The sequence below is a fragment of the Panthera leo genome, chromosome F2 (assembly GCF_018350215.1).
Source record: "Panthera leo isolate Ple1 chromosome F2, P.leo_Ple1_pat1.1, whole genome shotgun sequence".
In the NCBI taxonomy this organism is placed as follows: Eukaryota; Metazoa; Chordata; class Mammalia; order Carnivora; family Felidae; genus Panthera; species Panthera leo.
The window spans coordinates 82,368,819-82,395,819 of NC_056695.1; the positions used below are offsets into that span (position 1 = coordinate 82,368,819).

Here is a 27,001-nt window from a genome sequence, read left to right on the forward strand (position 1 = left end):
CCATAAAGGTAGCCCCTGCGGGCCTGCTCGCAGCCCCCGTCCAGCCAGCACGGCCGTTCCAGCACCACCTCCTTCCGCAGGGCGAAGGCGCCGCCCGCCCGCCCGGTGCCGGCCGCAGCCATGAGCGCGGGCGCCCTGGGGTCGCCCACAGCGAAGCGAGGAGGACGGCGCGCAGCCTCTGCTCCACAGCCCACGCCTCGAGGAGGCCGGCAGCGGGCGCACCGCCCAGACCCGAAGAACCTGCCCCTAGCGGGGCGCCCCGCCCAGCGCGCCGGGAAGCCGCGCCCCTACTTGGAAGGAGAGGACCCCGCTAGGCCTGGGGGGCCGAGGGCAGAGGGAGGCTGCCCGATAGAACAAAGGGGCATGGGAACTCGAGGGCCGCCCAGGTTCCCGCGGAGGGGAGCCTCGGGGGACGCCCAGGCGCCGGGAAACTCCCCTAGGCTGACGCCCACGGGACTACGTTCCCGGAGGCGGGCGGTTGGGGACCGCGCAGGGAGCAGCGTCTGAGAACAGCCGCGAGCAGAACAGAGGCAGCAAAGCCCCGAGGGAGCACTGAAGGGCAGGATCCAGGGTGGCACGGCAGAGAAGCCCCTTCCCCACGTGGGGGCAGGGAACAAAGTGGGCCGAGGGAGGGAGGAAAGGTCACTTCTAGGGAGGAGAAGCCCTGACCCGGCGCATTTTACTGGACGCCCCTGCAGCTGAGTCACCAGCCGCTCCCCAGTCCCCAAAGCCACGCCTAGAAGCCCCATCCTGACTCAGGCCTCCGGTCTAGAGACTGGGCAGACCCTCCAGGGGCAGCTCTGGACGCCCTCACCGCAGGCCGAACCCCGCACCCTGCCCACCCGGGCACAGACCAGAACACAACTCCAAACCCCGGTTAGGACAGCCCCTCAGGCCCGAAGCCCAAGCCCCAGGGCCCCGCCCACCCGGCTCCATTCACTGGAGGCGGGCCCCACCCCATCCTGTGCCGGGCAGTCCTGGCTGCTGCTGCTGCTGCTGCGGGCTGTAGCCCAGGGCGGGTGACTTTGAGCAGGGGGAGGGCAGAGCGCAGCCTGGCTGCCTGCCCCTTGGCAGTCCTGGACCCTGACCGAGGGCGCTCAGACACCTGCCTCACCTCGGAGGCTCTGCGCAGGCCCAGCCCCACCTCAGTGCCGGGCAGGAGCCTCTCCCAGGCCCTTGCCCTAGGACACTAGCCCTGCACCTGCCCTACACCTGCCAGCTGTGCAGAGGCCTCCCTGGCAGTGGGGGCGCTCCTCTCCTGCTCACGGCCCCAGTCTGGAGCCTCCCCAAACTCCTCCTCTCCCACCAGGACAGGGCTCCAGACTGACAGAGCCTCTGAATCCTGGCCCCACCCCAGGAAAGCAGGCAGGGTCTTCAAAGCAGCAGAAGAGATGGAGGGGAGGGGTGCGGGATGGGGCGGGGGGACTCCGCTCTCCCACCGTGTGCAGTGCTGGGGCGTAGCTCAGGGACAGGAAGGGGAGGGCACAGGGAAATGCAGGGGTTGGAGGGAGGCGGCCCCTCACCCTGCCCCGCCTCCAGCCCCCAGGGCAGGGGCGGTGGCCGGAGCCCGCTGCCCAGGCGCGGCCCAGACGGTAGCTGCCACAGGCGCTTACCTTGCACTTCCTGCCCCCGCCAACGCCCCCTGCGCCAGTGCCACACGGCGGCGAGGGTAACGACGTGGCCCACGACCACCAGTGACGGGAACAGGCTGCCCGAGGGCTCCATGGCTCTGGGGCTGCACGGCTGTGGGCAGAGCGGGCGGAGCCTCCCTTCCCTGCCTGGAAGACGGTGGAGGGGGGGGCGCCCGGGGCCTGTGACCGCCCTGCCTGCAAGACCGCCCTACTGTACCGTCTGCCTGGCGCCCCAGAGACGAGTGCCGTCCACAGCACCAACTGTGCTCCCGCCCGCCTCCTCTGCCTCCTCCCTCCCGGCCACTCGGAGGTCCCCACCCACCTCCCACAGCGCCCGGCTCAGCTGTCCCTACGCACAGCTATCACGCACAGCTATCACGCTCAAGGTTAGCTGGAGCCTTAACCCCTGCTTACCCACAGCCACACCCGCCCGGAGGAGGGGCCTGTAGTGACGCAGAGCGCCCCCCCCCCAGCAAGCCCAGCCAGCCTCTGCACACCCCCCCCAACTCCTCCCCAGGAGAGTGACTGCAGTGTCCGAGCACCCCACTCTGCCTTCAAGGGTGCCCTCTGGTGACAGCTGCCAGGAGCCCAGCAGGGGGACAGGCGCCCATCAGGGGGAGGCATGCCAGCACCCCAGGCCCCGCTGGCCCCCCAGGCTTGCAGCTGACCCAACCACCCTCAATGACAAACACCCCCACAGAGCCCCAACGCCCCAGGTGGGCCCGCGAACAGGGTCTAAGGGAGGACCAGGGTGATGGCCTGGGAGGGCAGGTCGTGTGCGGGGGGGGGGGTAAGGTCGGAGCCTCCCGCCAGTGCCCCCAGGGACTCCTGCTGGGCTCTCACAAAGCTTTCAAAGGCTGCCCACCTACCCGGCACGATCTTCATTAGGGACAGCGGCGGGAGCCCACGGGGCAGACGGGCAGTGGGAGCAGGCTGTGGAGAGGGTCACAGACCCCTCTGAGGCGGCCGCGAGCCCCGCGGTGGCGGTGGCGGTGGGAGGAGGGCACGGCTGGCCGAGCCGCTGTCAGCAGCACTGCCTGTGTCCATGGGGGGAGGGGAGGGGAGGGGAGGGGTGGGCAGGGGGCCGGAGGGGGGGTGGGGGGATATAAATATCTGAGGAGAGCAAGCGAGGCCGTCATTCGTCCAGACTTAGAACATGACGTGCGACGCTAGGGCACTGGGGCCCAGGCCTTCACCCGAGTCCAGTCTGGCCGGCGGCACCACCCCACACTCACCCCCCAGGCTCCTGCCCGTGATTCTAATAATAAGAAGCCACCTGGCGTCAGGCTGTGCCTCAGAACAAGGCCTAGCACGGGCATTCAAAGCCTGAGGGGCTCATGTCGCCTGGGAGGAGACGCAGGCCCTGCCCTGCCCAACCCCGCCAGCCTTTCGGGGTGCCGGAAGTAGCGGGGTGCACTCGGGGAAGGCAGGGAGACACCGATCCCTTTCTCCCAGAGGGCCCCACCACACAACTCACTCCACACAACACCAGGTCCGGGAGAGACAGGACGGCCTCCCCAAGGTCACACCCCCGGCCAGACACCCAGGTGGCCCCAAACTAGGCTGGGCCACAGGAAGCTGGCCAGCCCCCTCCCCTCCCCAGGCTGCCCCTAATGCTGCCCTGGCCTTACCCCAGAACCCTCGGCAGCCTCCCGTGTGCAGAAGCCTGGGGCCGGAGGTCCCTGTCAGCAGGCATGCCCGAGCCACATCCTGGACTGACCGGGACCTCAGCGTCGGGGGAGGGGGGGAACAGGACATGGGGGTCACCCTCCTACCATTCCCCTCCCAGGTGCCCTTGGCCCCTGGCAGACGAAGGGTTAAGGGTCGGATGGAAGGGTTCGCATCCTATTTTGTAGCATTTCCTGTGTGTCAGGCACCATTCGATTTCAATTCTCAGAGAACCCCACAACGGAAGTCTCATGCCGTTACCGCATCGTACAAACGAGGAAACTGAGGCACAGAAAAGTGAAGAGCTTGCCCTCGGTCACACAAGGCTGTGCTTTGAGCCCAGGCAGTGTCTGCCATGTGTGGTCCCTCTGCAGCAAAGGGCAGCGAACCACCCTCGGCCTCCGACCGCTGGGGTACGGGCACCGTGGTCCATCTGGGGAGGACCAGGAGCTCTGAGGAATGGGCGCTGGGCCCCCAAGCCTCCTGGAGACCGAACCTGCATTTCAGAAGCTCAGCAGGCAGCTGAGGGAAGCCTCAGAGGAGCCCGGGGGGGGGGGGGGGGGGGGACCCACAGACGTTGGGAGGACGGGCCCCTGAAGGCTGGAGTGGGCGGCCTCCTGCACCAGACACGCTCCCAGGCAGCTCTGAGAGGGAGGCTGGCTCATCCCTGCGCCTCCTAGCTCCGATGTCCCAGGCAAGGCCAGCAGCCTCGAGCCCCCAGGGCCCCAGCCACAGGCTGCCTGGGAGATCCCCGTCCAGCCCTGCTGGAGCCCCCGTGCCCACGGCCCCCCACCCGGGCCCTGCTCTACCTTGGCCGAGCTGAATCAGCTTCTCCATGCTGTACCTGTCCATGGCGGCCGAGCTCGGGCCAAGCCGCGGAAGCAGCAGAGAGGAAAGGCAGGGGTGGCAGGAAGGAGGGAAGGGTGGGAGGCGGAGGGAGGGCTCACTCCGGCCCCGGCCTCCCCACCCAGCTCTGGGAGCGGGGACTCCTCCTCACAGCCACCCCTTAGTCAGTGACTGGAGCAGAGCTGAAACCAGCAAGGCCCAAGCCCAGTGGACCAACGGGTCCAACCAGCCCAGGTGGGACAGTGGACGGGCCCGCCCGAAATCCCGGAGCCTCAGTGCAGCCGACAGGGCCCGCCAGTCTTGCCCGCTAATGCCCGCCTGGGCATCCCCCTCCCCCCCAGCCTCCACAGGCCCATTGGCCCTGCACTTCCCCACGCTCCTCAACACCCTCATTCTCCTAGGCCCCAAGGCTAGCCCCATCCTCCTCCACAGGCCCCGCAAGCAGCTCAGTCCCAGCCCCCCTGGTCTCCAGCCTAGGCAAATGCCACACATGTGTCCCTGCCTCTCCATTCCCACGAGCTGAGCAAGACCCAGGGAAAAGCCCATCTAATCCTGCCATAACTCTGCTTTCAAAACCCACTGGAGTTCTACAGATGCCGCAGCAAACGTGCACAGACAGGGACCCAAAGCCGGCGGCTGCTGCAAAAACCTGTCCCACCACGTGGCGCCACACGGCCATGAAGAGAGCAAGTCCGTGGTGTGTAGAGTGCGGTCTCCCTCTGGGACAGGAGTGCCACGGGGGAAAGCCAGGGTGCGCTGGGGGTGGGCAGAAGCAGTGTCGTCAAAGGCCGCTCGCTTCTACTGCCGGAAACGGCTCCAGAGCTGCGCTGAGCTGCTCGTGTGGAATCCTGAGCTGGGCCAAGCGTTACTATTTGAAATGTCAATGAAATTCGGATACCAAAGCCCACGGCCCCCACTCTCCACCACACGAGGGAAGCTCAAACTCCTGCTCCCACCCCGCCCACCCTCCTGCGGGGACCACCTTCCTACGGGACTGCTCTTGCTTGGAGTAGGAGCTCCCCGGCAGTCAGGCGCAGCTCAGGACACCTCCTCAGGGGGATCTTCCCTGATTGCTCCTAGAGCTACCTCCCCCTGGCTCATTCCTCATCCAGTCCATCCCCAGATGCTGGGGGCTTGGTTTGGGTCTGGCCGACATGTGGCCGAACGAGCAGTGGATGCCTTCCCACGAGGATGAGCAGACCACCAGGGCTCCCAGGTGGGGACAGAGGTGCAGCAGGGCACGTGTGACTGCCCGCGGCGCCCACGGCTCCTTGGCCAAGTCTGGACAGGCAGAGGCGGCCCACTGGCCGAGGCCACTCTGGTGATCGGTGCAGTGGGCCCCACACACCCCTGCCTTCCCCTCCTACCAGCTGACTGGAGAGGACAGAGCCAGCAAGGAAGGGGTCCGCGTGCTCGTTATTGTAAACTCTGAAAAGCTGGCAATTCTAGGTGCAGCCTGAGCACGGAGCCATCACAACCCCACAGACGAGGAGGTACCGGCACCACGGCCGGCATGCAGCACGCCCGAGGTGCCCCCGGCCAAGGGCGGCCCTCAGGTCCGGTGCTCGGCCCTTGGGGAGCCCACACCCGCAGGCCTGACTCAGCCTGGAGCTGGAGTTCATTTCCTGTTGGAAACTCTGAGCTGCCGCCTGTGGCTGCGGCCGGGAGGCAACACTGAGTCACCTCCACCAGGGCTGGGGGTGCCCTCCTCTCTGCCCGCTGCAGCCACACCCAGTCCCCCATCCTGGCCCCGCTACCATCTGCCTGCCCAGCCTGGCCACAGACAAGGAAGGAAGGGGAGAAAGGAAGGAGGAGCCTATACTCCACACACCCACGACCCAAGACAGGGAGAGCTCAGGGGCTCCGCGGCAGGGATGAAAGGACCCCTGGGCTGGGACTTGGCCACTGAAGGCCAGTCAGTGCTGACCACGCACCCCGCCGAGCACTCGTCTCCTTGTGGGGGATGCTGTGACCCCACCAACAAGAGTTTGGAGAGGCCACGCAACTTGTCCAAGGCCACGGGGAAAGCCCAGAGACCGTCCCTCTACCCCACCACCTCACTGATCCTCCCAGATGAGCTCCCAAGGCACAGCTCTAGCAGGACCAACCCACACCAGACCAGAACTGGGTCCCGCTCAGCACCTTGGACCTGCACCTCGATCCCTTGACCCCCATCCACCTGGCAAACTCTTGCCCACCCCGCTAGCCTCAGGCCAGGCCCCTTTCCCAGCCCCTTCCACACCAGGTTCCTCCCCAGGTGAGAAGACACAAAGAAGGAAGCAGGAGCCAAGCCTGCCTTCTGCTGGGGCACCAGGGCCACCCCAAATCAGCACCAAGGCCAGTGAGCTCTGAAAGTACATGTGTGAGCCTCACGCTCCGTGGGACACCAGTCATCTGCCTACCTGGGTCCTGCCAACGCAGGTGCTTAGGGACGGAGGATGACACAGAGGAAGGACGCCGCAGGGTCACTTGGCGACCCCTGGGGCCCTAAGACCTGTTCCATCCTCTGTGACCCGGCTTCCACCGGAAAGGGTCTGGGCCCGGTGCCGCCACACCCTGGCCACTGGTTTGCCAGGCAGTGCGTCTGCCAGCTGTCTCCTCCTCTCTCCCCCAACCTAGAGCTGCCCCCTCGGCCCTCACCAACTCCAAGCCGGCCAGGCTCCCAGGAACAATACCGCATCACGAAACCATATGGGCCACAAAACCACAGGGGCAGCTGTCCCCCCCCCCCCAAAAAAAAAGACAGACTCAAGGCTCAGAAAGGTCAGCCAGTTCACCTGGGCTACGCTGCTGGAGAGCAGTGCCCCCCGCATTATTCCGGCTCCTCCCTGCAAGCTACGGCCTCCAGCAGAGAGGGCCTAGGGGCAGACAGGAGTGAGCGGGGCACAGGCACAGGGCAGTGCTGGGGAGAGAGGCTAGCTGGTGTGGGGCAGGGCTGTGCCAACAGCTGGTCCTGCCAGTCCAGGCTTTGCGAGCCCCACCCCTAGCCCGAAGGGGAGCCTGAGGCTGGGCTGGCAGTGGCCCACCCACCCCAAGGTCCTCAAGCCGGGAGGAGGAGCCACGTGGGTCCAGCACCAGGGCGCCCGGCACCCTCGGGCAGAGACAGCACCACCTGCTGGTGTGAGGGAAGCTCCCCCATGTGCACTGCCACCCCCAGCCCACCAGGGCTGCGCCCGGGCACCCCCTTCCCATCCCCCAGGGCTGGGGGCAGGACGCAGCTGACCTGTGGCTGGGGCAGGCTCCGGGCCAGGCCTCACCAGGTTCCCCGGGGTGGTGGCGGGCACCACCGGGGGCTCAGGTGCCCCCTCCTCAGGCTCCTTCCGACGGTAGACCCGCCGCTCCTCACGGGCAGGGTCCTCAGCGGGCAGCGGCCCCCACTTTGGCGGGCAGCCCAGGGGCCCCTGCACAGACTGCACATGGGGGGCGCGCCGCGCAGGCATCACCATGGCGACAGGGCGGCGCACGCGCTGCAGAGAGGCGGGCACGATCTCCGGCGGCAGGTGCAGGTACTGGCGCAGGTGGGCGATGCCCTCGTTGGTGAGGTACCAGTAAAAGTGGCGCCAGGCAAAGGTCTCCCGCACCAGGCCCCGGGCCCGCAGCGAGGCCATGGCGCACATGACCTGCAGATTGGTGACGCCGGGGACGTGAGGGTGCAGGCTGCGGGGCCTCCGATCCTTCTTGGCCACCATCACGCCTTCACGGAAGAGCACCTCGTAAATGGCCCGCAGCTGGTCCAGCGGCATGAGCATACCCGCCACCATGGCTGCCAGAGCCCCAGAGGCGAGGGTGACGGGCGGGGCACAGGGAGGAGGTCCACAAGGCACCTCGGGACCGGGCGAGACGGAGGCTGGCAGGCGGGCTGGGCTCGAGGGCACGGGCTCCGCGGCTTGTGGCTGTCGAGCCGGGCTCCCTGGCTCGCTGAGATTCCGGCCGGCACTGCCGCCTGCCCACCGCCTGCGCGAGCCTCCCGCCGGCCCGCCCTCCCTCCGGGACGCCGGGGCCGGCCCCCTCTGACTCAGCAGCATGGGCGGCCCCTCCCACCCACAGCCCCCGGGGCCCCTCGCAAAGTGGGGGGCCCCCTCGCAGAGTGGGGGGCACCTTGCCATGGCAGCCCCCCCCCGCAGGCCCCCCCTTTCCAGGCCCCACAGCTCCGCGTCAGAAATTACGTCAGTTTCTAAACACTTCCTTCAAGGTTTCTTAGACTAGGGGGAGGGGGTACCACAGTGGCTCCGGACCTGGAATCTACAATGGTGGCAGAATAGGCTGGGGGGGGGGGGGGTCGGGAATAGCAGGGGAGGGGGGGCTCAGGCTGGGGACCCAATTCAGGGTTGTGGTCTCAGGTTTCTCGGACTCACGACGATCTGAAGGCAGGATCTGAAGGCGGGTACCGGGCTGTCTGGGCCTGGCGGGGCACTAGAGGTCTGAGGGGAGAGCTGGGGTCTTGGGGGGCAGAAATCTGGATGGAAAGCTGGGGTCTTGGGGAGCAGAGGTCGGAGGGGGGACCGCAGTGGCATGTGGACAGGCGGGCTTTGGACACCACTGGCCGCTGTCCATCACACAGGCAAAGGGACAGAGCCCCCACCTCCAAATGCCAGGCCCAAGACGGTAGCCGCCCTCTTTAACACTTCCCATGCCAGGCCAGATCAAAGGGGACCCCGAAACACTCTGAGCCGGGCACAGGGGAGGGGTGTCTGAGCAGCCCCAGGCCAGCTGTTGGAAGCCAGAAACTCTCAGCTGCCACAGGAAATCAAAGTCACCAAATCCCTGCCACCCCAGGCAGGCCTGGTGCCCCTACTGCCACACAGACGCCCCGCCCTGGGTGGCCTGAGTGCCCCTGCCCGTGGACCAGCGGGGAAGGAGTAGGGGGAGCAGCGCCACACCAGAAGCCGGTCAGGGGCCCAAGTCAAAGGGGGACCAACAGCAGGGTCCAGGAGCTGCCCGGTGGGGCCCTGAAGCCGGATCCGGCCACACCCATCAGTCACTTCCAGGCTCCCACAGCTGAGGACCCAGCCGTGGATGTCCTGTGCCTCCCCGCATTCTTCCACGCCGTGCTGCCCCGACCCGCACCCAGCCACGCTCTCCCCTTCCCCCAAGCCGACACACCCATTCCCACCAAGCGCAGCTAACCCGGGAACTGATTATAAATAGGGCCAACAGGGCGGGGGTGGGGGATCCCGAGGTGGGAGGCGCCCGTGGGCAGGCGGCCAACTGGCAACGGGTGGGGGCGGGTTTATGGGGCGGTTGCCATGGCACCGCAGAGCCGGGTCCAAACAGCACCGCCCCCACCCCCCCCACTCATGCACACATATACATTCACACATACATGCACACGCACACTCGTTAGACACACACACGCGTGCGCCCGGTCTTGGCGGACGCGGCGGTGGAAACTGAAGACGCAGCCAACCGTCCGGTCCGCACGGCCCCGCCCGCCAGCTCACTGCGGCGCCCTCCCCCCTCCCCCCGCCATCCGCCAGTCCCCTGCAGCCAGCCGGGCAGGAAGCCGGCCAGCCCACACGGCGACGGGCTCCGGGAGGACGCACCGCTAGCGCGGCGGTGGACACGTCCACGCCCCTTCAGCCCAGGGCGCCTGCGGGCCCTCGCGGCCACCCGGGCTGGGGCTTCGAGAACCAGCGGCAGCTGCGGTTCGGGACAGCAGTCCCCCAGCGCTCCCCCAGACCTGTGTGCGAAGAGCTCGTCCACTCTCCTGACCTGTCCCTCGGCCCTGCCCCCCAGACCTCCTGCTCTCCCCTGCCCGCCCATAGCCCCTCACTCACCTCCTGCTCTCCCCCCATGCCTACCCCATGTCATCTTCCTGGTTTGATTTCCCGACCTCATCCCCCCAAATCCCCAAGCCGCTCCCCAAGCCAACCCATGCCCCCCCTCCCAAATTGATTCCAAGCCACCCCAAGGCCTCCCAAGCACTTGGACCTAAGGTCTCTCCTCCTACACGGGCCTGCACGAGGTGGCAGCCACGTGGGGCTCCGCAGAAAGGGGGCGGGGCATGGTAGGGAATCCCCCTCCCTCCCAGCAGCCCGGGCGCCCCCAGCGGCCGAGGGGAGCAGCAGGTAGGAGCCTGGAGCAAGATGTTCGCGGCAGCTTCCGCTCCCCCCCGCCCCCCCGCTCGCCCCTCTCCGCGCCTGGGTGGGGGCGCCCCCCACAAAGTCCCAGGGCTGGAAGGATGCCCCCTTTCTGCCCCGCCCCCACCCTGCAGAACCGCAGCCGCAGCGGCTGATTCGGCGCCGGGAGGGCCAGCGCGGGTAGGCAGGGCGGCCTCCTCCCCTCGCACTCCGGGCCCTCCAGGTTTCCAGGGCAACCAGTCGGAGCCCTCCGGCAGCCCCCGGCCCCCCCACCCCGGAACAAAGAGCCGCAGTGTGGACTTGCCCGGGGCCAGCCCGCCTGGCGCCTCCCCGCAGTGATACCCACTGCCCTGGCCTGTCCCCTCGGACGCTGGGCTTGCAGGGCGGCAGCGGGGCGGGGGCTCCGCAGAGTCCGGCAGGAAAAGGGGCGGACCCGCAGCGAAAGCCAGAGCTCACCTCCGACCCGCCCCCGCCGCTGCAGCAGCCCGCCCCGCCCCCCCGACGCTCGCTGCAGGGCCGCAGGGCTGCGGCAAGAGTAGCCCCCGGCCGACCCCCGGCGGACCCCGACCAGCTGGAGCCCTGGCGGTGCACGGGCCTGGGGGCTCCTGCGGCCCCAGCTCCCTATCCCCAAGGCTACTCCAGGGGCAGCAGACCTTGACCGCGGCCCTGCGCGGGGCTGCACGCAGCTGGAGGTCACTGCCTGGTCCTCGCCCCCTGGCTCGGGCCCCGGCCCCGGCCCGCACCTTTGAGGGAGCTGATCTCCTGCTGGATGGCTCTCGAGGGGTCCATGTCTCCGTCGGGACTGAGGGCGGCGCGGCTGCCGCCACGCAGAGTCCAGCCCCGCAACGCACTGCCCCGGCCAGAGCCGCAGCCTGGGGGAGGAGCCGAGAGGCCCGGGGCGGGGCTTGCCAGTCAGGGGCGGGGCTTGGGCTGATCGATGCGCTTGGCAAGGCAGCCCTGGCGCAAGCCCCCGCGGCGCGCCGCCCCCACCCTCCAGCCCCCACCTCGTGCGGCCAGACCCCGCTAACTCCAGCCAGACTGCCGGGCCCTAGGTGCGCTCCGACGGCCCACCCCCCGGCCACCGCACAGTCCCTCACAGTGCCCTCCGGCTCGTTCGTGCACGGCCACTCACTCCTTGCAGGAGATACCCACAGGTCTGAGCCGCCCCGCGACCTCCTGGACCAGCACCCTGGTTGCGGCGGGTAGGCGGATCCCACCAGGGCAGGAGCCGGAGGCCTGCCGGCAGTGGTACCCCAGGACCCTAAATCAGCCCCTTCACCACCTTTCACGCCGCAGCGGCTCTGCCTCTGCCCACCCACCCCCCTCTCCCCGGGAGGCCAAGCCCTCCCCCCCCCCATTCTCCTCTGGGCCACCTCGCTCAGTCCTATGACTCAAGATGTTCTCTCCACTCTGACTGCTAGGGTTTCATGTCCAGCAGGACTCCACACTGCACCCCAGCCTCCAGCTCTCCACTCAGCAGATCCCAGTCAAGCTTGTCTTGGGATGCCCTCGTCCCCCCAGCTCCAGGTGCACCTCCATCCACCGTCCACAGTGCAGGCCACCCCCCTGGGGCTACTGTGCAAGCGCCCGTCCCTGCATGGCCAGCCCCACAGGTCCTGGGGCTCTACCTTCCAGCCTGTCCACCACTGCCACCATCAGTCCAGGCCCCAGCACATCTCCCGGCTCCCCCCACCCCTACTGTCGCTGTCGCTGCTGAGGGGGTCAGTCTCCTAAGCCACAGCAGAAGACTGTCACTGCCAGCCTCTGGGGCAGAATGCGGGCATTGGCACTGGCAAGGTGGGGCCAGGGTGGAGTCTATATCGTCGCACCTCACAAAGCCATAAAGCGGGAGCCGTGCCCACACCTAAGATGTCAGCCCCAGGTGCACCCTGCCTTCCCACGCTGGTCGTGTCCTGTTGCCACAAGATGTGGCCAGCCTGCCTCAGTCTCCTTCCAGGCCGGGCCACCTCCTCCAAGCAGCCACCCTTATTGGCCTCAGGCCCGCTCGTCAGGTCAACCAGAGGAGTGTCCCAGACCTTTCACTGGTCCCCTCACATGGGGCTGCCCACCTGTAAGTGGCCACTGCAGTCCCCTGCGCTACGTGCAACTGGGGGCTTCCAGGAAAGTGGCGGCAGCCGGAAAATCCAGTGAAGAGGTGTCTTCAGCCTGCTGCTGCTGAATGTGCCTTAAACAGCAGCCGCAGTGTGGCCTCCCAAGTGGGGAGCAGCCACGCGGACCCTGGAAAGGCTCCACGGGACACACTGGGCCTGTTCTTTGGTCCCTTCTCAGAGCAGGCTTCCCAGAGGAAGGGGCAGTGACGTCAGAGCCAAAAGACAGGCTGCCTCTAGCAAGCAAAGGAAGACAGACCACTCATGCAAAGGCCCAGAGAAAGAGGAGAAGAGTCCGGTCAGCCCCAAAGACTAGAGACGGCCAGAGCAGGGAGAAAGGGGCTGGAAACAGCTGTCGGTGGGTTTCACCAAGCTAGGGAGGTCCCTCAAACTACCTTGGACAAGGGCCCCGGGGGCAAGAGATATGGGCAGTGAGGAGGAAAGGGCGCAGGTTATCCAGGTCCCGTGGGAGAGACGGGAAGGTCCTGGCCCCCCCTACATCCTCAGCCTTTACCGACCTCGCTGCCCAGGAGCTCATCTCCAGGTCCCCAACAGGGCAGATGGCCTGACCCAGCAGCATGGCTCTCTCATGCCCAACTAGGGCCCTAGCAGGTCACCCGGGCCACAGACTCTCACCCCAAGCGAGGCCAAACCCTCTTGAAGCTTTCTGCAAATTCCAGGAGGCAGCACACGCCCTCGGGGTCCCTGGGACCTGAGCTGAGCCCTAACACCACAACCGGGTGCTCCCTCCTTCCCAGCACCCCCATCTCGAACAGAGCCCTCCTCACAAGTCGCGGAAGACGCTGACAGGCTGAGTCATGGGCCAGGGCCAAGGAAGGACCCTTGCCCCTGCCCCCACGCAACCTCATCTCCCATCTGGATAGTCCCACTGCTCCCAAGACCCCACCCGCCCTCAGCCTGGCACTCCTCCCTATGGTTCCCCAGTTTCAAACCTGCCCCCCACGGCCCCACGGCAGCCTGCGCTGCTGGGGCCCACGGCAGGGGATCTGGGCAGTCCCACACAGGTCCGCTTAGGGTCTCCGACAATCACCCGGCGAAGGCCTGGCCCGGTGAAACCCCACAGACTGTGCCCGGCAAGTGTGAGCACGGGGGCCGTCTCGCCCCACAGCCATGGCCCAGAGTCTGCCTACACCTCGGGAAGCTTCGGGCCGGGGCAGGAGCCAAACGTCCCGCCTGGGAAGCCGCCCCTTGCAGGATGATGACAGCAGGAAGCCAGCCAGGCCAGCCGCTCTGGGAGGCCCCGGGGAAGTCTAGGCCCACTGCAGCAGCAGGCTGGGTGCCCGCCAGGGCTCCCGGACACCCTGGCGAAGGCTTTCACCTTGGGCCCCGTCCAGCTGTCTCCGTGCAGCCCCGCTCAAGAACAGCATGGTTACCAGGCATCTGCCAGAGACTGCTGCGGGATGCCGGCTCCCACCCCCACGTCCCCCGCTCCGTCATTCTGCCCTCAAATATCTTCCAACGCCGTCCTCGTTCCCACCCCCAGCGCCTCCACTGCTGCACGGGGCCTGGCGAGCACCTCTCTCACCTCCTGGTGGCCCACGCTGTCCCACTTCCAGGACTCTGCCAGGTCCCTCCACAATCCTGCTGCCCACCCCCACCACCACCACCTGGGCACCTGGGCGGCTCAGTTGGTTAAGCGTCTGACTTTGGCCCAGGTCATGATCTCACGGCTGGTGGGTTCGAGCCCCGCGTCGGGCTCTGCTGACAGCTCGGAGCCCGGAGCCTGCTTTGGATTCTGTGTCTCCCTCTCTTCCTCTACCCCGCTCTCACTCTGTCTCTGTCTCTCAAAAATGAATAAAAAACATTAAAAAAATTTTTTTAATGTGATAGAAAAAAACCCTTCATTAGCAATGCTAGATATAAACCCCTCTAGAATGAGACAAAAATCAGAACTGAAGTGCAGAAGGGCCCCCCAGGCATAAAAACTGGGGCCCACGAAGCGGGGACTCATGCTCCCCCAGCTCACCCCTGCATTCATGCTAACTCCAGCTCTCATCAGCCCTCCCGCTGGGACAGCCACCTCAGCCCCTCACTCACGGAGCAGCAAGGTTCCTGGTCTGCCTGAAGCCCTACGGTGGCTGCTGGGTGGGGGGAGGGAGGGGCTCTACCGTGGGTGCCGTGGGTGCCGTGGGTGCCGTGGGTGCCGGGCAGGGAGAGGAGGGAGTCCCCAGGGACTGCAGCAGACTCAAGTGCAGGACCCAGCAAACATCTCAGAAACCCCTTAACCGCTGTGTGAGAACAGAAAACGCCCACCTGCCTCCAGCAGGGCAAGCACGTGAGAAGACTTCCTAGCTTGTCCCCTCCCACCCGCACGCAGCCTGGGAGTCACCGTTGCTGGCTTCCTGTTTATTCCTCTCCAGTTTCTTTATGGAAAATCAAGCAAATACAAGCACGATTCTTGATTTTTCTCCTTTTAACACAAAAAGTGACACCTCCCGTGTCCTGTCGGACCCTCGATTTTCCATCAGTCCCCCCACCCCACCCCCGGAGGCCTGTCACCCGGGAGGCCCCTCGGGAGCATGGTTCCCAGCGGTGCTTGATCTGATCAGATTGGATGGGATGTGCACCATCACTGGCTTGGCTCCCACAGCTTCACCAATACAATCCAGAAATCCAAGTTTTTGGATTTTTGCCAATCTGATAGGTAAAAACTGGTATCTTGGTGCAGACAAGCCTTACATTTTACACACCACTGACCCAGAAATTCTATTTCAAACGAATGTCACAGATACACCCGACAACCCAGCTCCAAAGCCACTCCTTGCAGCGAAAAGCAAAAAATTAAAACAACTGAAAAACCAAAAATAACCCGAATGTTGTCTTAGAGGGCATTAGTTTAAATAGGATGTGGTTACCACACAAAGCAATATTATGTTACGTGATATCATATTGTAAATAAATGTTATAGAAAGATGTTCCTGTTGTGACATTAAGTAGAAGAGAAGTTACATGTGTCTAAAAATACTCTATAATACCAAATTATAAAATTATAAACTAAACCGTACTACAAAATGCTATGCATGTTTGTTTGTTTGTTTGTTTAAACAACAAGCACAAAATAAAGAGATGTGAAAGTTTTACGATACATCAACCAACACTGGAGGGACACTTGCGGGGAGGGCTTGGAGTGGCGACCCCGAAAAAGGATCTTTTCACGTCTGAACCCCTGGTGCCTACAACCGACTGTGACCTTATTTGGAAATTGGGTCTTTGCAGATGTTACTAAGCGAAGGGTCTCAAGATGAGATCACCCTGGATCACGTGGGTGGGCCCTCAACCCAGTGGCAGGCGTCCTTAAGAGAGACAGAAGAGACCCTAGGAGGAAAAGCCACAGAAACCAGGCAATGCCAGCAGCCACCAGAAGCTGGAAGAGGTGAGGAAGTCCTCTAGAGCCTCCCAAGAAAGTGTGGCCAACACGCTGACTTTGGACTTCTAACCTCCAGAACAGAGTCGATACATTTCTGGTTCTTAGACCACGTGTTTGTGGCGATTTGCTACGGCAGACACAGGAGACCGGTCAAGGTTTTGTTACGGGGCACGGTGAGCAACACCTAAGAGTGTGGACGAGGCTTCGGAATCGGGCAGTGGGCTGAAGAACATGCCGGAAAAAGCCCGGGCTGCGGTGAACCGCTGGTGGAAACCCAGGTGCTGGAGGCGATGCCGGTGGAGACTCAGAAAGAGGAGAGGGACGCGCACTGGAAAGCGGACCAAGGAGACCCCTATGGAACAGCGGCAGGAAACGCGACTGGACGCTGTCCTGCTGCTAGGTGGAGGCCGAACTTGCGAGTGGTGAACTTGGACCTTTAGCCGAGGAGATTCCCGGGGGAAGCGGGAGGGGTGGCCCACCTCCTCTTGCAGCGCATGGGAAAGATCAGAAAGATAGAGAGGAAAGACACAAGTTGTGGAAGGGGCTGTTACGCAAAAAGGGAACCGGCACTGATGACCCAGGAAGGTCACAACCTGTTCAGGTGGCAGAACGTGGACCTGGTGGGAAGGCGGGCCCTGGAGAGAGTGCCAAGGCCGCGACCACACAGCCCCCTGCCGACCAGCTTAGACGTCTGGCCCCCTGGTCCAGTCAACCGTCTCCGCAGAAGCCGGGAACGGAGAGGGGTCACCCAGAAAAGTCCCGTGGAGAACCCTCTTGTCCGGAGCCACGGATCCCCGTGACACACAAGGTCTGTGAGAATGTTGTAGGAGCAGAGACACCACCAGCTGGGACGGAAGGGGGCAGAGGCAGGATGCGAGGACGGGAGGTGGTTAGCATTCTCATGTGCTCACAGGTTAGCTCATGGGCTGCCCCGCAAGGACAAGGAGTAGGGGACCCCAGAGCAGAGGCCAGGGGCGGAGGCCGCACAGCAGAGCATCAAGCCAGAGAGGAGTTTTCTCAGGAATTTGCCCTGTGGGTTCAAACTTGCTGGGGACTGGTCAGCCCTCTATCCCTTTCTATTTCCCCCCTTTCGGAATGGGGGTGTCTATTCTATGCCAGTCCCACCACCGTCTTCTGGAAGCGTTAAGACTGGCTGGCTAGTTTCACAAATCCACAGACAGACAGGAGTTTTGCCCCAGGGACCATATCCAGACCCTCACCGATATCGGATCAGAGGAAGGCAGCCTGTACGTGACAGACGTGGATTTAGGGGGCCGGGGGGCACTGGTTTCAATGGTGGTCCCCAAAACACATGTCTGCCTCCAAATCCCTAGAGCCCACGAATGTTATCTTACTTGGAAAAGGGGGGTCTTTGCGGTTATAATTAAGGATCTTGAAATAAGATCGTCCTGGATTGCTCAGGGAGGCCCCAAGTGCAAGGACACGTATGCTCACAAGAGGCAGAGGAAGGACACAGGGGGAGGCCACGTGGAAGACGGAGGCAGGTACTGGACAGAGGCCATCACAAGCCAGGGCACGCCAGCGGCCACCAGGGTCTGCCCCAGAGCCTCCGAGGGAGCACGGCCCTGCCGATACCTGGATTCTGGACTTGTGGCCTCCAAAGGGTGAGAGAGTAAAGTTCTGTTGTTTCGGGCCACCGGCCACCGGATGCTGGCAACTTACTCCAGCAGCCACAGGAACCTACCACAGGGCCGTCTGTCCTCGTCAGCAGGCGCGAGTTGCTAAGGAGACAACAGCAAAGCCCACCCACGTCCCTCAGGGCCACCTTGGTGCCTATTCTATAAGCTTTCCCTGCCGCCTTTCGCCTAAGAAGGAAGGGGGAAAGGATACGTTTCAAAAGTTCAAAATACACACTCACTTGAAAAACCAAAGAACGGAAAAAAGACATGAGACACCTCTTTCTGGTTTCCCACAGCTGCCTCACACCTGCAGTCCTGCACCCCGCACCCTCCGGGGGGTCTCCCCTAACCCCACCGTCCCGGCCACCAGCCCGTCTGAACCCAGACCCCAGACCAGCTACCGCAGACACCTTCTAGAGTCTTCCTTTCCTGCAGAATTGGTTCCGGATCTGTCCCCGGCCCCGGAGCCACAGCGGGCAGCAGAGCGTCCCCCCCATCCTGTCCTTGGCCCCACAACCCCTCTGCCTCAGGACGGCAGTAAAGGTCCCTGCCGAGAGCTGACCACCTGGACAGGACAACCCTTCTGCAGCTAAGCCAGGCCCCAAGCCGTCCTGGTGCAGAAGAGGGGAGGAGAGGAGAGAGAGCAGGCCCCACAGCCTCCTGTTCCGCATCTTCTGAGTGGGCACCTTCCTCCCTGCTCACCCCACATGGCCCTCAATGGCAAGGGGTGATCACATCCAGCCCCACACGTGCGGACGGGCCCAGCACCCCACGGTGCCCACGACGCCGAAGGCCACAGATGCCCCTCCGGGCCGAGGCCTCCCCTGCCCCAGGGACCTCAGGCCAGTGCTCCGCCTGCCTCCTCTCTGTCCTGGAGGACGTCCTCCCTCCCACACCGCTTACAGCCCCACACGACCCTTCTTACCCCTCGGCACCTCCAGCCCGATGACATCCCCAAACGGATCTCACCAAGGCCCCCAGTGTCCCTTATCATCAAGTGTTGGGCACTCTTTGGGCCTCATCCTGCTCGAGACCCCTAGCCCAGGCAGCCTTCTCCTGGTTTGTCACCCCTTCCCCGGGGCCCCCAGTATAAGGCTCTGCCCCTGCCCCAGCCCCCGGCTCTGCTTGTCCAGCTGCCCCTGAGCTCGGAGCATGGGCCTCTTCTCCTCCTTGTGGGGGCCCTGGGGTGCTGTCCCCAGCCTGGCCTCCGCCTCCCAGCGTCCCCGCGTGCTCACTCACCTGCAGCCCGGACGCCCTCGTCCACGCTCCCGTTGTCCCGCCCTCTGGACCTCCCCCCACCAGCACCCCGCCTGCCGCCACCTCAGCACCTCCGCGCCTCTCCTCAGCCACTTGTCTGGGGGCACCCAGGAGTCACCATGCCACCAGGACCCCCACAGGGCTCCGGCTGGGGGCCCGCCTTTCCCTCCCCTCCGTCCCCTCACTTTTAAGCCACGCTTGTCACATAACACAGGTGCAGCAGGACACAGACCTGGCCCTCAGAAAGCTGTCTGGTGGGAAAGGAGATATTTAAAGTCCTCTTTGTCACCCACCAACCCAAGTCCGGACCCTGAGCGTGACACCCCAAGGCTCCAGCCCACCTCTCAGCCCAAAGCAAATGCCGACGGATTCAAGAGGTTTCGTTAGAAAACAAAAACAAGGGGCGCCTGGGTGGCTCAGTCGGTTAAGCGGCCGACTTTGGCTCAGGTCATGATCTCGCGGTCCATGAGCTCGAGCCCCGCGTCAGGCTCTGTGCTGACAGCTCAGAGCCCGGAGCCTGTTTCAGATTCTGTGTCTCCCTCTCTCTGACACTCCCCCGTTCATGCTCTGTCTCTCTCTGTCTCAAAAATAAATAAATGTTAAAAAATAATTTTTTTAAATAAAAAAATTAAAAAAAAAGAAAACAAAAACAAGCATCAGAACTGGAAGAAACTCTCAACAAATGTTTATGGTTTGTTTGGTTTTTATTTTTTAGAGAGACAGAGCACAAGCAGGGGAGAGGTGCAGAGGGAGAGACAGAAGCCCAAGAAGGCTCCACGCTCAGGGCAGAGCCCGACATGGGGTCGATCCCACGACCCCGGGATCAGGACCTGAGCCAAATCAAGAGTTGGACTCTCAATCAATTGAGCCACCCAGAAACCCTCAGCAAATAGATACTTTTTAATGTTTATTTATCTTTGAGAGAGAGAAAGAGACGGGGGGGGGGGGGGGGGGGGGGGGGGGGGGGCGAGAGAGAGGGAGACACAATCGGAAGCAGGCTCCAGGCTCCGAGCTGTCAGCACAGGGCCCGACACGGGGCTCAAAACCCACGAACTGTGAGATCATGACCTGAGCCGAAGTCGGATGCTTAACCGACTGAGCTGCCCAGGCGCCCCAAGACTGGTGAGTTTTTAAAGCTGATACGGCTAAAGATACCACAGACAGGATTAAGTAACAATCAACCAAAAATGGTCATGGTGTGAGCTGTCAGGACAGCAACTGGGGGCACCAGGGGGACTTTTAAGAGGCTAACAAGTTGTTTCATCATGTGCGTGCTGGTCACAAGGCAACTTTGAAATTTAAGTAAGTTTTGTGTGTAAAATTTGCTCGCTTTTCTGTAGGAATGTTACACTTCAATAAAAAGTTTACTTTAAAAACATAACAAACTGGTGAAAAGATTGAAATGTTTAAAAAAACAAGGAAGTTAATATTCATAATGTGCGAAGAGCTTTTATAATTCAAGAAACATAAGATCTTACAGAGAAACGAACAATGCTCTTTTTTTCTTTTTTAAACTCTGGATCCCTACCTGCCTCCCTCCTAGATCTGAACAACGGTTTTGAATAGGTGAATAGGTGACTCGTAAAAGAAAAAAAGTGAAAATAGCCAGTAACTAGGAAACAAAACTCACTTTATTTAAGAATCAGAGAATGCAAATTAAAACAGTTAGGGGGCGCCTGGGTGGCTCAGTCGGATAAGCAGCCGACTTGGGCTCAGGTCATGATCTCGCTGTCCGTGAGTTCAAGCCCCACGTCGGGCTCTGTGCTGACCGCTCAGAGTCTGGAGCCTGTTTCAGATTCTGTGTCTCCCTCTCTCTGACCCTCCCCCATTCATGCTCTCTGTCTCAAAAATAAATAAATGTTAAAAAAAAATTAAAAAATAAATAAATAAATAAAACAGGATTTTCTCATCAATCAACTGGCAAGGAATCGGAAGACTAGTTTGTCTTATATCCTGCATTCACCTATGTCAGAGGGCAATCCAGAAATATAATGATTTTTAACGATGAGCCCAAATGTCCACGTAAAGGGACCCGGTAAATAAACTGTGGTATTTCCATGTAATGGAATATTTAGTATCCATTACGTTTTTTTAAAAGGGGGGTGGGGCGTTGGGATGGCTCAGTTGGTTAAGCCTCCCACTCTTGATTTTGGCTCAGGTTGTCACGTCACGGTTGTTGAGATCGAGCCCCGAGTAGGACTCCTTCACTGAGCACAGAGCCTGCTTGGGATTGTCTCTCCCCCCACCCCCTGCCCATCCCTCACTCACTCTTGCCTGTGTGCTCTCTCTCTCTTGCTCTCTGTCACTCTCTCTCTCTCAAAAATAAACACTAAAAAAAGCAAGCGAGCAAGCAAGCAAGCATGAGGGGCCAAGACCATTCAATGGGAAAAGAGCAATCTTTTCAACAAATGGTGCTGGGACAACTGGAATCCACATGTAAAAGAACAAGGTTGGATCTTCACATCATGCCATACTCAAAAATTAATTCAAAACAGATCAAAGACCTAAATGTAAGGGCTAAAATGATAAAAATCTTGAAAGAAAACATAGGCATAAATCTTCATGACTTGGGAATACGCAAGAATTTCTTAGAAATGATACCAAAAACACAAGCGCTAAGAAAAAAATAGGTTAACTAGACTTGCCAGAATTAAAAACTTTTGTGCTTCAAAGGACAAGCACAGGAAAGTCAAAAGATAACCCATAGAATCACACAATTTTGCAAATCATCTATCTGGGAAGGGACATGTATGTAGAATACATAAAGAACACTTACAACTGAACAGTAAAAAGATAAAAACCCAATTTAAAAATGGACAAAGGATCTGGATAGACACGTCTCAAAAGAAGGGACACAAATCACCACTAAGCACATGAGAAGGGGCTCAACGTTATTAGCCACCGGAAAATGTAAATCCCAACCACAACGAGATATCACTTCCACCCGCTAGGATCGAATGTCTATAATCTGAGAGGCAGATAATAGTAAGTGTCGGCGAGGACGTGAAGAAATTGGAGACCTCACACGCCGCTCAGGGGGACGCAGAAGGGTACAGCTGGGTGGAAAACAGTCTGGCAGCCCTTTTACCAGTTAAACATAGAATGACCACATGAGGGGCGCCTGGGTGGCTTGGTCGGTTAAGCGTCCGACTTCGGCTCAGGTCATGATCTCACGGTCCGTGAGTTCGAGCCCCGCGTCGGGCTCTGTGCTGACAGCTCAGAGCCTGGAGCCTGTTTCAGATTCTGTGTCTCCCTCTCTCTCTGCTCCTCCCCTGTTCACGCTCTGTCTCTCTCTGTCTCAAAAATAAATAAACGTTAAAAAAAAAATTAAAAAAAAAAAAGAATGACCACATGACCCAGCAAGCTCACTCCTTGGGACCTACCCAAGGCAGGTGAAAGCATAGGCGTGCACCAACACTTGCACACAAGCGTTCAGGGCAGCATCACTCATAATAACCGACGGTGGAAACAACCCAAACGTCCACCGACTGATGCACAGACAAACAAGGTCTGAGGGGTCCATGCCATTCAGTATTACTCCGCCGAAAAAGGAATGAAGTCCCGTGACATGCTACGACAGAGGCGAACCTTGAAAACATGAGGCTAAGTAAAAGAAGCCAGGTGCAAAATGGTTTGATTCCATTTATATGAAATGGCCAACAGAGGCCAATCCATAGATACGGCAGGTGGAGCAGGGTTTGCCAGGGGCTGAGGTGTGAATGTAAGTGTTCTGGAATTGACTATAGTGGTGGTCTCATGAGCCTATTAACACGCTACAAACCATTGATCTCTCTCTCTCTCTCTCTCTCTCTCTCTCTCTCACACACACACACACACACACACACACACACACACACACAGTGAGACTGGGGCCAGACATGTGACTTTAACTGTTTCTCTGTGTACTTCCATAGTGCTTGCTTGTTTTCTTTTCTTTTCTTTCTTTTTCTTTCTTTTCTTTTTCTTTCTTTCTTTTCTTTCTTTCTTGTTTTCTTTTCTTTCTTTACTTTTGACAGTGAACACAGACCAAAAGTGCTCTCCAAAGCCCAAATAACTGCTAGCCTCCGCTCCCTCCAGCTGAGCTCTGGCCACCAAAGATGCCACCCCATGCTATCACCCCCTCACCCATCGAGCACCCTGCAAATGCTGGCTGAGGGCCCGGGGCTGGTGCCAGGGACACACATAACCCAGCTCAGAGTCCAGGACCGGAAAAGGTGAGACATGTGAGGAAGGTGCCGGGCGTGACGGCAGCCCTGCCAGGGAGCTGGGGAAGCCCCTCCAGCTGAGTCTTAAGAAAGCAGAAGACAGGCGTTGGGCACGTGCCCCGTGGACACGATGACCCCCCCCTCCCAGTGACCTTCCAGAGCCACCTTTTCCAACCCCCTGCCTGGAGGCCCTGCCGCCATACTACCCTATGCTCTCCACGCCCTGCCCCTCCCGGGACCGTCACAGCAGCTTTGTCGACACCCCAAGGCACCCCAAGTGCCACCCACGCTTGGACCCACGCTGACTCTGTTACCGCCCTGCCCCCAGCCTGATGGGACAAGCCTGAAGTCTCCACCCTGGCTGCCCGGGCCCTCCTGGCTAGCCCCACTCCCCACTCCCTGCCCTGACCCCATGGCCCCCGACCCCCCCCCCCCGCACACGCCACTACTGGGGGACTTGGGCCGCTCCTTTACAAACACCCTTACCCCAATCACCTGACCCACCTGGATTCTCCTGCACCCCAAACCCTTCCCACACCCAGCCTCTGAACTGCGGCAGGCCAGGCTGTGGGGAGCTGGGGGTCGGGACCCCTCCACACAGCCCCTCAGCACAGAAGGCTCTCCCATAGGGCCCCCAGAGCTTTCTGGCCACGGGCCCAGCCACTCCTGCCCCACATGGAATCTGCCTCGGACAGAAGGCAGGGAGGATGGGGAGGGGCGAGGGCTCAGGCGGACAGGAAATTGAGAATGTTCTGGGAGGGGCAGTGACCATGCAGGGTCACTGCCGGGGATTTCCAGGGGGAGAGCCCAGGAATGAGTGACATGTCCAGGGTAGCGCCTGGGGTGTTGTGGGACTGGGGAGGGAGACTATCCCTGGGGGGAGGGGCTGAGTGGCCACACTCTGGAGGGGCAGATGGGGAAGGAGCAGGGCAGGGGTGGGGCTGGGGAGTGAGTGCCAGCTTGGGGTAGAAATCGGGAGGCAGAAAGAAGCCAGAGCCCTCCGTGGGCCCAGCAGGGACCAGGAGTGCCCGGGCAGGGCTAGGTGGCAGTCCCCCAGGCAGAGACAGCTGGTGCTGTGCCAAGCCCCAGGAGAGGAGGGCTCTGGCCCCCGCCCCACCCACACGTTGGCTGACATCAGGCGCCATGCCTTCCTTCCCTCACTGGGGGAAGCCCTCCACCTCCAGGGACAGGATGGGCCTCAGTCCTCCGTGGTCCAAGGGGCTCACAATGGTCAGGCCTGCGGCCATGGCCCAGCCACCTCTGGCTTCCTCTAGGCTGCTCCTGGCCTTGGCGGTGGCCCTGGCCTGGCCACAGGCATCCCCCCGTCCCTCACCCAGAGGGGCTAAGGAGTCACAGGGGTGCCTCGTATGACGCAGAAGTTCTCCTGACTCCCAGACCTGCACGGATGCCCCTCCCCCCCGCCCCGCCTTGCTACCCTACTTTAGCAGTGCTCAGCCGCCAGAGCCACACGCGCCCAGGGAACTGCCCCATGGCACCGGCAGGTCTGCTTCGGGAAGGTGCCCCTGCGCCCACAGGCAACAGCCAGGCGAGAGTTGCCCTCTGCCCTCTGCACCTCTGTCCACCACATCCAGGATGCGGACACAGACTGAGACAGCCCAGTGTGTCTGACACCAAGCCTGGAGTCCAGGGAGCACGGGCGCTGAGATGGGACCCCCAGGGATCTGTCAGCGCTCACTCCACCCCAGGGAGCAGAGGGAACACGGCCACTCAGCCCAGGATGCCGCAGACTGATGCCTGGGACAGGCTCTGGAACCGCACGCACCTCTGCGACCTGATCATACCAAGGAAGGTTCTGGAACGGGCCACTATTTATTCTGTGTAGGCATCCTCACTGGAGTGTCCAGTTCATAAACAGTCTGTCCCAGGGTATGCCAGAGAGCTGTGGCCCACGCGGGCAGCTGCTTCCTTGCCCGGGACCTATCCAGGGGGACCCCCACCCCAGCCCAAGGCTAGGCCAGCTGTGGAAGGTGAGAGCAGCGGCCGGCCGGCCCTCTGGGTAACTACCCCCCTCCCTCAGGAGCCCACTGTCACAGGATCACCTCTACCAGCACCAGGCAGACTAGCTGGAGAACCACACAGCACATCCACCTTGCCAGAGATCAGGCAAAGGCCGTGAGGGGAGGGTGGCCGGGCAGGGGTGAGCCCTAGGCCCTGTGAGACCTCTCTCCCTGCCTGGGTGAGGGCACCGGGTAGAGAGCGAGGCCCTAGCAGGACCTCTCTCCCTGAGCTGCCCTTGGGGTCAGAGCCAGCAAAACCAGCCACGTGGAGCTGGAAACAGCTCTGGTCAGCTCTGCCCACGGCCCCCACCTCGACCCTCTCCAGCCGCTCACTCTCAGGGCCCTAAGCCTCTGTGGGCCAGGAGCCAGGGCCACGTTGGTGCCTGCTAGAGCCCAGCGACCCAGGCAGCTGACAGGCAGTGAGGCCCTGGGCAGGTCCAGAGACCCGGGGGAGGGGGGGGGGGGGAGGGGTTCTGTCAAAGCCACAGAGCCAGTTTCTCTGAGGAGGAAGAGAGGGTTGCTCTGTCTTCCCCAGCCCCCAGCTGCCCCCTGCCCCAGGGGACCGAGAAGGGCTGTGAGGAGCTCCTTGCCAGGGGAGGGTGTCAGCCTAGGTGCTGGCCAGTTTGGGGAGGTGAGGAGAGGCCACAAGTATGTGACCCACTGCCAGGTGTGGCGGCCGCCCCCACCCCACGCGGGGGCGGCGCCCTGCCGAGGGGCAGCGGACAGCTCAGCCTGGCCCCACGTGTCTGCTGGCCTCAGACCGGGGACACTGGACACCGGCCCCGCGAGCCCCCGCCCCGGCGCGGCCCACCCCACCGCCGCACCGCGAGATGCCCTATTAAGGGCATGACGGCGGGGGCTCCGCCGGGAGCCGCAGCCCGCGGGTGTCGGGCGGGCCGGGCTCCGGCTGGGCGGCGATCGGACCGGCGGCCGCGGACAAGGGGTCAGAGGCCGGAGGACCCGCCGGGGCCCCGGCCGGACAGCAGGTCGCCCGCGGGGCGCGCGGGGCCCTACCTTTGTACTTCTCCCGCACCTCCTCGTAGGCCTGGATGAAGTCCAGCTCGTCGGGCGGCGGGCCGGGCGGCAGCCGGGCGGCCATCCCCGGGCGCGGGACGCGGCGGCGCAGAGCGGCCTCCAGCCCCGGCGGCCACTGTCCCCGCGGCCGCGCGCCGCTCAAAGGGGCGGCCCCGCCCCGCCCCCGCACCCAGGATGCCCCACGGGCGGGGCGGGGCCGGGCGAGGGGCCCTGGGGCCGGGGCCGCGCCGGGCAGGCTCGGGGCCGCGGGGCCACGCGCGTCCCGGGGCGCACGCCCCTCCCCGCCCCCGGCCGGGTCCCAGGCCCCGCGGCCCCTCCCCGCCGGCGACCTCACCTGGCCGCCCCCCCCCCCCCTCCCGGCGCGCCGCTCCCCTCCGCCCTCCCGCCGCGAGGCTGAGGACTCGGTGTCTTCGAGGTAAAAAGAGCCCCCAGGACGAAACATGTAAGTATGAAAAGGCTGAAATAGGCGATTTGCGGAGGAAAGAAAACAAAACGTTTGGTAAAAACAGAAGACAAATTCTTTCCCGCCCCTGAAATGGGCACAGACCCGGTCGCCCCGGGGGACAACGGTCCGGATGGGGCGCCCCTGGCAGTACTGCACCCCAGCCTTCAGGGCTGCTACCCCGTGACCAGAATCGGTCATGGAATCCGTCCTAGCACAAAGGTCGTGCGCGAGGGTCGCGCCCTGCGGCCCTGACCGCAGCACAGCTCCTGGCCGGGACTGCTGAAGTCCCCCCCTCCCCCAGGGCAGGGGCTGACCCCGAGGAAGGTCCAGGCCTGAGAGGGACATCCACGATTTGCTCTCCAGTGGGTAAAAATCCTTCAAATCCGTATGTGACGCTTGAAGCCTGGCGGGTCCTGCACCCGCACCCACTGTCCTGGGGCATCTCCCTGACCTCTGGCCTGTGTCTCCACCCACAACCCCTCACGGCCCCCCGTCCCGTCCTTGCCCCACAGCTGGCCTTCCAGGCCTGTCCCCACCGGCCTTAGGGTGCCCTCCGGGCCTCCTGCAGGGGCCAGCCGTCCGGTCCAGGTGCCCTCATCATTCTGTCCGCAGAGAGGAAGGGGGTCAGAACTGCAGCCACTGTCGGGGAGACCCTCAGCTGGCTCCTCCCTCTCCCAGCA

At 62.5% G+C, this 27,001-nt stretch overlaps 1 protein-coding gene across 1 annotated transcript in view; it reads right to left on the reverse strand.

Annotated features, from left to right (window-relative positions):
- Positions 1–8,119, reverse strand: part of PLEC (plectin) — a 34,720-nt gene extending 26,601 nt beyond the window's left edge. The window contains 1 exon segment of the mRNA XM_042923885.1: positions 7,369–8,119. Within this exon segment, the coding sequence (XP_042779819.1) occupies positions 7,369–7,906 (538 nt within the window). The 5' untranslated portion in view covers positions 7,907–8,119.
- Positions 8,120–27,001: the final 18,882 nt, after the last annotated feature.